We start from the raw sequence: 14,508 nt of genomic DNA on the forward strand, positions 1-14,508 counted from the left end.
AAGAAATAAAAAAAGAAAGCAGCGATAATTCGACGAAAAAGATGTACAAAATCGAAGCAAATCTATATATGTATAAACGATTTATCAAATTATTATTACCCTATCTCCTACTTTATACTACAAAATACTCGAAAAAAAGCTCACACGCACGTCTCAGATTCTAATCCCTTTTCTGGGCCTTTCAGGGTTCCAAGCGGTACAGTTCTGACAAAGATCTAATTGACTCGAATGAATTGTGAGCAATTATCACCAGGACTTCGATCATTGAACACACGATCACTGCGAACGTAGTATTCTGTAAAATTATAAATCATTCATTAGCCACCATGTTTCAGACTAGTCCGTTTTCCCTTTTCCATTTTGCATATTCCCGTTCGTCATTTTCTTCACCACTTCGTTCTCCTTCTTTCCTACGGATTTGAAATGCCTCGTGCCAGTCCTGTACGCGTGGCTGTAGAAATCAGCGAACAGGAAGTAGAAGAACATAGCGTTCGGTAGAATCAAGATCAAAGACCACTTTGGATAATCACAGTCGTAGATCAATAACTGGCAGCTATGTAAGAATGCCAAGCAAAACTGTCCCTGTTGATGAACAAACAGAAAAAGATTAATTTCTTAATTGTTCTGTCGATCATTTAAACCTTGAACTTTCATTACCATCTGAAGGGTTGTGATATACTTTTTCCACCAAAGGTACTTCTGGTACTGGGGTACTAGGGCTGCTAGCAAGTAGTACGTATACATAATAATGTGAACGAAACTGTTAATCACTCCTGCAATGGAACAATAGAACAATTGTACAAAACAAGAAAATATTCCACCTATTTACTTTCTAAACAGTACCTATAAAAGTCCCATGGCCTCCAGGATAATACTTGGTCGCACCCCATGAAACCATCGGCATCACAGTATGATGGTACAAATGAAGAAACGTGATTTGATTTTCTTTCTTGCGTAGAACAAAGAAGATGGTGTCCAGAAGCTCGGATATCTTGGCCAAGAAGTAAATGTAAACACCTCTAGCGACCTAAGCGACGCAATTTCTTCGGGTTAAGCGTAAAAGGAAACTGGTGAGCGATGAATTAAAGGAAGAAGAGATCGAAATACCCTAAGTGCATCCGGTGAATAAGAATGATCGACTGGCTGACATTTCCAACTGTACTTTCGAAGCCAAGCCGCGTCCAGACCCTCGTAGAATAACCAAAAGCTAAGTAGAACTTGCAGGAAATTGTAGAAGACTAGAATATTCTTCAGCTGGTATGGTTTTCTGTGCTCCATGTGCCTGGGACCCCATGATAGAACGAAATATAAATAGCCGATTAAAATACTGGCACCAGGTACTGGCGACGTTATGAGGAACCAGTCTTTCGTCCTAGGATCTATAAAATCGTCAATCTTCGTGTTAAATGAAAAAAAATTAACTTGTAATTTATTAAAAGAGAATTGTTTACCGGATAGATCGTGGAACACGAAATGGTAAAATCGTACCACCGAGTTGTTGTAGATGTTCGACATCCTGTCGATGGGGGGTGTACTGCTGATGTTCATTGGAAACGCAACTGAAACAATAAAAAATGATAGATTAGTGATATTTTCACAATAGTAGTAGCAAGATATAGACAATAAGAGAAGAATATGAATAATCATCGATACATCGGGTGGAAACGCCAATCAAATACAGTTCCCTTGGCTGATTAGATTCGTTTCGCGGTATCTGGTTGCGCAAGCTCCAGGATCGACCGATTGCTGAAATTCTACATTCCCACTTGAAATCTGCGTGTGAACCGGTTCCGATTCCATTTCCAACGAAAACGGAAGAAAAACGAAAGGTGGAAAAGCGCTGGTGTACCCGATTTCACAGCCTCTAATTACAGCGTTTAACAAGACTTGCTCGCCCATTGTACAAAAGAGTCCCGACACTTTTTATCTATTTTTCGTTTTTATCTATGTTTGCGCCAAACATTTAATTTAGAGACTGTAATTAAACGAAACTGGAACAAGGTCGATCCTTTTAATTATATGAAAGGCGCAAGAAGACTGGAAAAAAGGTTTTAATGGTTTCAAAAATGTGTCAGACGTTTTGCTATAATACATCAATCTCTTTAAAAAGAAAATATTTCCAAGATTGACTACTGTTGATCATTTATCGGTAAACTAAAAGCAATTCGCTAGTCATTTCGAGCGACTACAATCCACCGTGCGAATGTAACTTTACGTCTACTCGTAAAATTACGTTCAACCATTCCTCTCCAGGCAAATGGTACAGAATGCCCCTATAAAATGAATTCTGTAATAAAGAGGGTGATTATAATAACAAGTTAGGCAAGGACAGCTTAGTTTATTAAGTCGTTACCAGCAATAAACTTTGACTATTTTTATCACATAAGATCACCTTCTTTTGGGACACTCTGTACTTATGTCTTCTTAAATATCGTAATTACTTAGTAACCTACTTTCTAAATTCCTCCTTCAACTTCAAAATCTCAACATGAACAGACATGCATAGATGAAGCTCGAAGTAACTACATATTACCTCGTACACAAGCATACTGTGTCATTACATCCTCCATAGATTTCTATCCTAGATACCGTCAGATAAACCTCCTTTCAGATAATAAAATGAAGACAGAACGAGCAAACGACCCTCGTCAATAATGTTCGGACTTTCAATAGTGTTAGAGGAGAACGTTAGGTGCAATCAAGGCGCAATCTCGAGTGCAATGAATTTACTAAATGAATTTACTCCTAGAAAACAAACCAGTTAAAATACAAACCAATATTTACCGAAAAACATGTTTCTTCTGAGATATTTGACCGTTGCCTTGTAGACAGAAATTAGCTCCTTTCCCACAAGGTATCGTTAAGAATGTCGTTTCTTAACGATTCGCGTGCAGCATCGAGCAAAAACGATCGACTAAAACAAGTGTCGTAAAACCATTCGCTGCTAGGTTCCCGATAACCGATTAATAATTTCTTGCGACCATTTTCATTAACCTAAATTTCCCTTTTTTCACCGACCGTTTGAAACACCTAACGTTCAATTACATGTTGCAACTTCCCCTGTAACACTAACGTCCCCGTCCATTAACGATCCGCGTTACTTCGTAACACCTTCAACAGCTGTGTTTTTTTATCGAAATTTGCCAATGAGTAAATTCTGAAATATCCCTTCATTTTTTTATTTTCAAGTGTCTCACGGTCCAAAGTATCATCCCTTCGTACCGATTAGTGTGTTTCGATACGTAGCTAATATTTACCCAAGTTACTCCCGAGTAGCCGCAGACACGCGTTGCGATACGTCTGATGGACTCGGTGAAATCGACAACGCGCAAGACCTTGTACCAAATTCTTAATATAAAAATGAGGAATCTACGGATGACCCATCGAGGTGCAGTTATCTCGTGGCTCTTTTCTTCGCAACTAAACGGATGGCATTTCGCGTCCACGACGAAACACCGTCGCTAATAAATTCCACGATTGCTAAGCTGCCGATCTCTGTTCCCTGAAACCGCAATAAGCATTCTTCGCTACTCTCGCGCAACAGCTTTTCATTACCGCTTTTATACGCTGACCGTTAACATCCTGTCGATACCGGTTACCAAACTCTTAGTTACCTCTACAACGCCAAAGAATTTCGATTCTGAACGCGCGGCAACATTAAATAACCAAGAATAAGATTGATTGATGGAAACGAGAAGAATTCGAAAAATATCGCTTTGTCTACGATTCTTGTAAATAACCACGGCTTTTTAACGTGTGACGTGGTTACCAAGTGCGTATTACGGCATCCTAGTATTATTATTCAGCGAAGTCAGCAGCTTAAAATCATTTCTTACAGACTTATTCGTACCCGAGCAGACTGAAAACAACTTTTTAATCGGATAATAACTTGTTCCTCTTTCCGACGAAGCTTTTCTTTCTTAATTTTATGGAAATCTTTCAGAAAGATGATCTAGGGCCTATTCGCTAAATTTCAGATTCCTAATTTAAAGATTAGGAATTGTGACTCGCAAAAGGATTTCAGGATATTCGCGCTGATTCCGTTGACAGAAGATGGTTTTCGTCGCTATAACGGAATGCACGAAGTCACGGATCGCGAATTCGCGGTCGTCAAGGCAAAGAGCGCGAAATGGAAATGCATAACCACGGTGCATGTGCTTCACCTTTCTCTCGCGTTTCATTTATTCGTTTTTCGCGCGCCAACGCGCCGGCGAAACTGTGCCACTCGTCATCAGCTGACTCACTTCGAAATTTTCCTTACGTACAAGTATGGCCAATTTATTAATTTCCGGCTTGTCAAGTGTAAATGTCAAGTTCGGTTAGTGTTGTTTTTTTTCCACATAAAAACTTATCATTTCAGATTCACTGTGCGAACGCGCGAATGATTAATAAAAGTTGTCAACGAAAAGAATAATTCACGCATCGTTGTCTGTCGTTTGGTCAGACAGAAACGTTATCGAGGATTTATTCGCGATTATACATCAGCTGCGACAGAACGTCCTTCGTCCGGTTCCGTAAGAAGAATAAAAATCCGATCGAACCGTCGCATCACAATCGCGATCTCCGGCTCGACCTTTTTCTCGTAATTCGTCTCGACGAAATAAATAGGCACACTGTGTATGCAAACGACCGATTTCCTGCGAACGCTCTTGCAACGCGGCTGGAAAGCAAACGAGAAGCCAGTTGCCTCTTACGACCATCTACTCGAACATAAATTACTTCCAAGTACCCAGTAAAATGCAATAATTCAACGCTTGAATGGTTCGAATCACTTTCCTACTTTTACCTCGAAAATTACTTAAGCGCTCGGATTCAACGCAATACCGTATTACCTATCCAAGTAAATCGCGAATCGAGGTCCATAGTGTGACACTGAGGGATGGAAAAAAAAAAAAAAAAAAAAATATAATCGCGAGGGGTGTCGTAACCCGTTTCTTCTTGCCAAGTACATATTGTATTTTCTCTTGACTACGCGAACAAGTAAGAGATCTCGTTTACGAGAGACTTCGGCACGCGATCTTTCATCTATTGCCATTGGCAGTGAGGTAAGAGCCGAGCACGAGTGTCCACTCGAGTTGCCACCGCACGGTTCCCAGGAAATCCGATTGTTGCATAACGATCTAGTATCGATCGACGACCGATAACGATGACGATCGCTTCCACGAGAAAGCGGGAAGAGAATGGCACGCGCACCGCACTCGATTGTATACAAAGTATTTATGCTATTTGTTTCATGATCTAACTTTTATCAAAATCAAGTCAACCACTTTTCATGTGACATCACTGGGACTCTTAATTGCCCAGTCCGTGACAGTCGTATCCCATACAAATAACTGTAATTGCTTCTTGTCTGTTCTAAGATTTAAATTATCATAGATAAGATCGGAAATTAAGATCGTATTACCTTAATTACGCTAAATGAAAGTAAAGATTGTTTTTGATTCAATTTGCAGTGAATATATTTGAAGTTAAGTCTCAAAAGAATTAATGTGAAAAAAAATACAATATTTGAAAATATATTTTGATTTAATTTTTGTTGAATAAGTTGAATAAAACAAAGTCTGAAATAACTGTCTCTGTTTCATTGCTCTTAGAACCTTCGCTTGGTCATTACGTTAACCAACGACGAAGTGAAATTTTCCAGCTGATTTATGAGCATACGTCCTCCGACCTTTTAACCCTCTATACACCTGTGTAACTTTGTGGTAACGCAACACAATTCACATTATTAAGCTACAAAAAAAAAGACAATATTACATTTTTAATCTAATACTTTCGATATGCCATAATCTGTAATTCTGTAACGAATCATTAACTTTCTGCTTTCAAGTTTCTCTTTAAATCACTTCAATTTCTTCTTTCCATGTGAAACTTACAAAAAGGTACGCTATAAAAATCTACTGCAATTCTTGTAAAATTTTATGAGGAAGCAACCAGAGCGACTTGAGCGTGAAATGGTGTTACAGGCCATATGTATAATAATTAGTACAAAGTTGGAAAGTGCGATATAATATGATATTATAAATAGACCAGTCTTCCTCTTGTTCTACTATTATTTTTAAACATGTTTTCGTTAGTAAGGGTGACTGTCATTGTTTGATATCAATTCTACGTAATTTCACGTGAAAATGATAAGAAGAAAATAAAATACATCGAGGAAATGAGCGACGTTTCTGCGATCCTCTTTGCAATTCAAACGGTGTTTACCCCTTAATAAATAAATTAATAATAATGTTTCGTTCCTTCATCATGTCGAATTCCATCAGTTACGTCAATGTTAATAACGATTACCGATTCGTGGTTAAGTAAAAAAATATCATTTAATTAACGACTGAAGAAAAACTGGTCGAAAATCCCCTGAGTCATGGACCCGATACTTTCGAAACGATGGAAACTTTCTTTGCTAAACGAGCTAGCTTCGTTTTTTTCGAAAAAAGACTATAAAGCGGGTTGAAAATGGCACAAAAGATGCGAGTGTAATTTTCATAAAAATCTAGATGAATGAAAAAAGTGAACTTCACCATCTAGTTTCTAGTCTTCTAATTCCGTTTCTAACGAGAGAAAACAAGGGAAACAATTACGTCGAAAGTAAAAAATGCTTGACACCATTAATATGGTCTACATATTGTAATATAATCACCATTAACTAACAAATTTACCGAAGACTCGGAATCGAAGAACAAAATTTCGCTATTCTCCTTGACATTTTCGATTCGCCTACACTTTCAAATGGATATGAACATCCATCTGTTCGATCCTTCATTTTGGAACGTAATTTCACATATTACGAACACGATTAAATACCGTGTAATTTTCAGTACTCAAAGTCTATCAACATCCCATGTTTCTTTTTATAAGTTATATAAATAATATCCAAACATTTCCTATCTTTGGAAAGAGACAGTGAGGGAAATGTTTATCAGCCATATGAAGAAAAGCGGATGTTCCATTATCAAAAGATTTCTCCAGTCCAAACTCTGCTATTAATTTTGATAATGAAGGATCTATTACAGGGCAAAATGATGTCTGTACACAGTGGCAGAGTAAATGAAAGTTAAACGGAAACTCGTTAACACTGGTGCACCGACCTTTTCTCGTCTTGCTCTTGCGCTTTCCCACTTACGTAATTCACCACAATTCCTCTCCAATCCTCCTGACCTTGATCACTACTAATCAATTTTTTTACTCGTCCCGTCATTTTCTTTTCTAATCTTTCATTGCCACCTTTAGTGTGCCACAATCGAATGGCTATAGTCATGCTCAGTAACAAAACGATCTTTACCGGGACAAATCGGAAATGACACGAAAGCATGTTGCCTCCATAGCTAGGAAAAAGTTTCAGAATGAAGCAACCCATTCGAAACAATTCTCCATAAAAACACCACCGTTAAACCGTCGTTATTAGACACCAGTTAACACTACGGTGCAGAAATATAACAGTTGACACATAATCTTGCCAAGATTTCAAGAATTATTTCTGTTACGTCGTTGAAGAAAGGCTTAAACAGAGACTAGAATGTTTCTCAACGAGATGGAAAGTAAATGACAAAGACACGAAAACTCTTTAGCCATACCAATTTCATACCGGTCGCTATACGTTCGTTATCGAAGGTAAGGTGCTACGCCAATGACGTTGTCTAGTATTGGTCAGAGTGAAATTGCAACGTACCACTCGCAATTAGATTTCTAGTTCAAATGCTGGTCGTTCACCCGTGGAATCGACTCGTACGCGAAAGAGAGCGACCGTTCCGGGAAACGGGCACCGGAAATCTCCATGGATTGTCACGGAAATGTCTTTACTATCATGCGTACTTCGTTGAATCTTTGACGTCTGCGATTGCAAACGATGAAGAACGATGGACGATCTGTAAAAGCGACAAACTTGAACCCTCTGTCTCGGCCTTGCCTCCACCATTACACAAGATCACTTGGCGTTCGAATCTACCCCTTCGAGTTTAGTAGAGTAAATCTTCCAATTCTTCCTTGCAACCATCCGCAGAATGATGCCGGATCCACGTTCCCATAAAATTCCGTTCTCGCTAATATAACTAACCAGATGCTATCAATTTCGTAGTAACGGGATTGGAGAGACGAGTAACCGATGAAATGTACAGAGAACCGGTCAACAGGACCGTAAAAATCGTGTTATGCTGTCTTGCGTTAGAGAGAAAGACCGGTTAAGGAATTGAAGCAGGAAGTAAGTGGCTGAATGAAAGAGCCTTGCAAGGACATTTCTGTTCGAAATATCAAAATATCAGGATTAAAAAAATCCTTCGAAAATGCACCGATCGTCTGTTGAGCAAGGCGTAATTTCTAATTTTCTTTAGAAAATATTGTAGAAATTACTTCAGGAAATAACGAGTGAAAATTAGTGGAGAAATTGGTTACGATTCAGCTCTTACATAGTAGCTAAGCTAATTCATATAAATAATGAAACGTACACCCAGGGAACTTATAATTATGCCTGGTTTGAACAGATAGAAGAAACTATTGAATAATAATTACGCAGTATCGTGTTTTAATAAAGGTGTTAAGTGACAGATTGGAAGTTCTTACCGATAATGAATCAGCTCCTGAATTGAAGGATAATCGTACAGTGACCAACGTCACACCACCATCGTCGATCAGTAAGAAAATTGTCCGTCGATAGGATCTACCGAATCCTCGATAGTGTATTTGATCCCCAATTATTCGATATCAAAGTACCAATCGTTATCGAACTTGAAATGATCGAAGATCCTTGATAGAACAAGAGGGTGAGGTCGAATGATAGTAATCGTCGGTGGTGTTACGATCGAAGATCGGTGTATGCGTGCATGTGTGCGTATGTACGTGTGTCTACGCGTGAGAAGATCAAGGAAGCACAGACACGATTCTCGATCTCACGCGATCCGACGTTTCTGATGGACTGAGAAGACCGATTTGATCGAGCCACAACGCTGTTACTTTCTACCAACAGGGAGTAGGAAAAGTTGACCGAAGTGGGGTATCAAACGATAAGCAAACCGTGGAATAGCGACATGTAGCCGAAATTTAAGCATAATATTAATATGGCAATTAGTGTTATTATTTTTTTTTTTTTTTTAATTTTGATTTTGATTTTGATTTTTCTAAACTTTAAAAGGAAGGATCAAACAGATAATCTTGGGCAAATATTTTTGATTGAGGGTGTACGCATATTATTATGATAGTTTCCACCCCTTAAGAGTACCCCTTAGATATTGATTTTATTGTGTTCTGATTTGCGTTATTGCTCATGTAATAACCATAACAGTAGGTAAAAGATGAAGCAAATAACCATCTATTAAGCCTTCAAAGACGAATTTAGTTACTAGATGGACTTATTACGACGTTATTTGCCTAAGTTACATCACGTACTGATGAGAAAGTTGCATAATAAAACTTCACGTGTCTTTTTCATTCCTTGCTGCAACAAACTTTGTATCATCTAAACGAATGGTACTTTAATAGCATCATAAAGGATTGGAACTTGTTAACTTGATAATTTCCCAATTAGCAACGATTCATTTCTTAATAAAGAGTGAAGAAGAACGAAGTAAAAACAACCGAACCAGCACCACCGTTCCAGGGTTAATTATTCAATAAATTAATTTCATATTTTCCCTTTGAATTAAAAAAAGAGAAAAAAAACATGTTTGATGATACAACTGGTAACACCAACACAAATGTAAACATATTCAAGGTTATTCAAAGATCAAATTATTATAAATCATTTAAGTCTTGTTTCATCATCAGTCGAAAAGAAGAAGAAGAAAAAACATAAAAATTGGCTAATACTGTCCGACGATGTCCTTCGCGATGCTAGATGCTTCCACCTATGTATTCAAACTTTTGAATCAGCATGAATGCGTACAATCATTCAAAGAACATATCATTTCTTTTTCAACGTTAACATTCGGTGGTAAACAGAGAATCAATTACGAAAATGGTCGCTCTCGAAACGATTGCGTGTCAAAGTTAGAAATCATTGGACCGAGGGAGAAAAGTATCGTTTACCTGTGCGTAGCATACCTTCGACATTCGAGTCCTTTTCGAGAACAAGGACCTTGATCGTTGTGTCGTAGTTCGAGAGAAAGGGTAAAAGAAAGAACGGAACCCACTGAGGCCAACAAGAAATCATGAAAAAGCAAGGTGTCTCGCCATGTGGAGCAAACTAAGAAAAAAACAACGAAGCAATCGAGAAAATTCTCTAACGTCTGTTTTGCTTCACTAAACGTTCCCAGGAAATTGAGAAAATTGAGTATGGTAGCCTTCCTCAAGACTATCAAGACGCTACATTTTGCTTTTACCTTTTCACGATAGTTTGCGAAAGAAAAGGAAAAGATATTGCAAAACGTAATTGCGTTTCGTTTCTTTTCGTGTGTTTGCACATTTTTACGGCCAATGAGCAACAAAATATCGGTGAATGTAACCAGGGGAATGTACTTACACCTTTTACACCTTTTTCCCTTGCCGAATTGATATGACTCGTAAAGTACGTAAATTTCCTAATAGAAATCGTGCGTCTCCGGTTAATCTTTCAACACACACGATTAGGTACTAATATTAATTAGAGTTAGCGCTAACGCGAGTATTCGCAACGGCTGTTGGTCGATTGCAAAATCAAAGGGAGAGAGCCGATCTTCAGAAGCAGTTGGACTGGCTTCTTGCTAAACAGTCGGCTCCTCTTTCACGTTTGCTGTTTTCCTTCGATCTTCGAAGCTAAAGACGAAAAGTCTCGACAACAGCTAAATTATAATACAAAAGCTGACTGTGAGGCCCGCTCGAGCGATTCCACGCGTGACCGAACGGATCAACCAACCGATTCTTTGACAAACGACGTTTTTAACCAATCTCCTTTGTCCACGATCGATCATGACAGTCGACTTAACGACTTTTGTATATCCATTGATGATCACTATTCGTGAAACACCGTATAGGGTGAGTTATGACGGAATGTCTGATCCTTGGATAGACAGTGTGTTATATAATTAGTAGTACAAACGAAAAATATTAAAATTTTCCTCAATTCGTCGTCAGCAGACAAATATTTCATAACGGATATTAAAAAACCAACAAAAGAAATAAGAGAATCGCATCAACACGTTTGTAATGACCGCAATCGCTTGCAACTTGCGATTCAACGAAAGGTATCCAGGATGTGTAATTGAAGAAAATGTCAAAAAGTCACCGTTTGCGGTGCTAACTACGTTATTATCCTAACTATTCAATGAGCTAGCTTTGTATGATAAACTTTCATTTTTCGACAGTTCTATAACGAATAATTTATACCATCAGGATCAGTAGTGGTTTAACACCAAACAATCAAGTTCATCATTTTTTCCATAACATTAAATCAACAGCACACTTCGTTATTTTTGTTACGAAGAATATCATTTCGTCAAGTGCAATGACACCTGACCTTAACGAATATTTTCGTACTTTGTAATTTAATTGAATGAATACGAATCTACGATGAAATGAATCGATACGAATCTATAAAACTGATTGATAACAATTATTCTATTTGCTCCAGCTATGAAATAGACATTGTGCATAATAAGTGATTTACCTCGTTGATTAACATTGAATTACCATAAAAACACGTGTAGCACTTTAGATGTAATATTATAATTACGATTTGCAATAGAAATTAAATTTATTCTTCGACTTGATAAGTAATTAATAGCTCTGTAACGTGCAATTTTACATGCCATTCAGAAATCTCACACGGTTATTCTAGTTTTTTATGCTATATACATGAATTCGATCGACACAGTCGAGATCGAGCTTGTACAATTTGTCAGGAAATAAAATTATTCATCGACGATACGAGTTCATTTAGCTAATTAATCATTCTGAAACATTCCCTTTTACTTCCTGTATAAAAAGTGATGGTCGCCGGAGGCGATCGAATTCTGCAAATTACATTAATCGTATTATGTATGCGATGACGCACCGTCTGCGTCTTACGCGATTTATCCATTGCAATCGGCGACGCACCACAAACTCCGTTCGAATTTGTGAATGCACCGTACTACGCTCGAGGGAAGCGAATTCCTGTTTTCATACGGCTCGATTGCACATTTCACGTCGATTGCAAAATACCGCGTACTTTCCTCGCGTTCTGATTTCGTCCTATCTCGAAGCTTGGCCCGAACGATCGATCGAATGCTTTATTGTCCGCCGTATATGTATCATTTTTCGCACACGTACACAAATTTGCAAATTTTTAACTCTGTATTCTCTCAGAAACGAGTATACTTTTCAATGTAATATGCGTTAGTTAGTAAATACAATAAGCCAATAATATACGTACAATTATCGACTATTACACTCTTTTTTATAAAACGAAAAATGTTTTTTTGCAACCCAATAAAAAGAAAAATTAAAAAATTAAAAAATTCGGTTATAGAGAACGCGATAGATATGTTAACTTTCCTGCGATCATGGAGCGCAGACAGGTTGCCATTCAACAGGCGTCCGATACATACGTGACACATGAATTTTGCATAGAAATTCATTGCGTAAATTATGAACAATAAATAACAAAAGAGTTTTTGATAAATTGATCTATATTAAAAGAGAACTTTGGAATGTTCTTTTGAAAAAATAAATTATTCGGTTACATGTACTATAACTGCTCTGTTTTTTTGCAATGAATAAATAATTCATAGGAAGATGATTATTTTGGATACTATAAACAAGTTTCAAATCGTATAAGAAAAGATTCAAGAACATACTTTAACGTATCCCCCCCAGCTAGGTTTTTGAATTCGCCCGTGCAAACAATTAATTTGATTACAGTCATAAAGAATCCGTCAAAAAGAAAAAGAACTGCAAGTAACTTGACTTTGATTCGTGATTAGAATTCAAATCACTATTCTATCCTGTTGAAACGAAATACTAGTACACTATTGTTCGTAAGACATGTTTACTAGAGACAGATGCCTATCTTCGCCATAAACACGTTCGAATAAATCCTCGAACAAACACGAAACATGCATCCAGTGAAAATAAAATAAAAACTTTTGTACTTGTAAATTTCTAGAACGAAAAAGATAGGAAAAAGATTCCCAAAAAGAATGGTGACGTCTCGTGGGTGCATTAGAATTTAAGGTAGGTCGCGAAGTATTCGGTTCCGTTGCAAATTCGTCATACAAGCAATTACGAATTCACCGTCTAAAGCGAAAGGAAAATTAATCGCGTATCAGATCGAGGGAATCTCCGTGTTTCTATTACCGGATGAACGTGAGGAGCATGATAATTGTCCATTCCCGAGTAACAAAGCTTCGTTTCATTATCCTCGGAGGATCAACGAGCTTCAGCGGGAGAACTGGTTCTGTTAACATTTGAATTTAAAAATCCGGAATTTCATGAGTCAAAAGTACGTGGTCTAGTCCAAAAATAATGATACTACATTTATATTTATGAAAGTATAAAATGGTTAATTAAGATCTGACATATTTCCTTCGGAATCATTTACACATCCAGACTCGGAGTGTTTTATCAGATGGCCTAAAAATGTATCGCTTTAAAGAATTTACCAAAGAAAATAACGGACCCACTACCCATTCTTTGGTATCATTAACACTGCCCGCGACTGCCGTCAACCTCGACATGCAAGATAAAGAGAGAAAGAGAATTTAAAACTGGCCTGTGTACCTGGTCCTCGGTGAACGAAGTTCACCGAGTGTCCACCAACGAAATTCATCTCGCCACTAATGCTTCACCTGCGTCCGTGACACAGTTAACCCGATATTACATAACAATTCCATAATCCACCTGTATGCGACAAGTTCCTCGAAATCTCCATTTAATTACAAACTAACCGACGGTTTCAATGAACTATGACTGTCGTCCAAAAAATATACTGGGGGGCAAGGTCCGTTTTTCTTCTCACCGAGCCGTTGATTTTTCGTTTAAATAACGTTCTTTTACGGATTACGCACACTTGGTCACGTAGTCGCATCTGGATCGAATCTGACCCTACAATTAACGTAACGTCCATTTGACTATCACTATCAAGTATGGTAGTGTAATTTTAAATTTGTGATATGTAAAAAAAAAAAATTAAACGGAAGTTTTAATTGGTTTTTGTATCTTTTGACCCACTTAGTGATCCTTTGAAGACGCGACCTTAATCCACTGCACTGAATCCGAGAGAAAGCTATATTGCTTAATTCAATGCAAGACATACATGTCATCGGTGAAGCAGGTAACTATCAATACAGGAAATATTTCAATAGAGTAAACAAATAAATTACATGATTTTATTTCATAATTATTCGACAGATCTTATTCAATTTTCGTCGTACGATAAAGACGTTTGCGTGATGCAAAGTACGCACAGAATTTCCTGGTAGATGTTCAACAGGAAGATCAAAGATCAACTAGCAATTCTAACATTATAATAAAACAAGTTCCTACAACCTTGGTGATTATTCAAATTACATTCAATGCCATTAATCAAAAATATAGTTGATCATTGCCTTTTAGCGTGTTTTG

The 14,508-nt window shown here is 37.6% G+C and overlaps 1 protein-coding gene across 2 annotated transcripts in view; it reads right to left on the reverse strand.

Moving 5' to 3' along the window:
* Window positions 1–336: 336 nt before the first annotated feature.
* The window catches only part of sit (stuck in traffic), a 28,503-nt gene continuing 14,331 nt past the window's right edge, over window positions 337–14,508 (reverse strand). The window contains exons 1-6 of one of the 2 annotated variants that reach the window (XM_034335219.2): window positions 8,557–8,928; window positions 1,452–1,559; window positions 1,108–1,379; window positions 844–1,027; window positions 658–773; window positions 337–582 (exon numbers count right to left, since the gene is read on the reverse strand). In XM_034335219.2, the coding sequence (XP_034191110.1) occupies window positions 337–582; window positions 658–773; window positions 844–1,027; window positions 1,108–1,379; window positions 1,452–1,548 (915 nt within the window). In that variant the 5' untranslated portion in view covers window positions 1,549–1,559; window positions 8,557–8,928. Of the gene's footprint in view, window positions 583–657; window positions 774–843; window positions 1,028–1,107; window positions 1,380–1,451; window positions 1,560–8,556; window positions 8,929–14,508 lie in introns of those variants that run through there. The other variant, XM_034335218.2, reaches the window with a different exon arrangement.

The sequence above is a fragment of the Osmia lignaria genome, chromosome 14, assembly GCF_051020975.1.
Source record: "Osmia lignaria lignaria isolate PbOS001 chromosome 14, iyOsmLign1, whole genome shotgun sequence".
Classification (NCBI taxonomy): domain Eukaryota; kingdom Metazoa; phylum Arthropoda; class Insecta; order Hymenoptera; family Megachilidae; genus Osmia; species Osmia lignaria.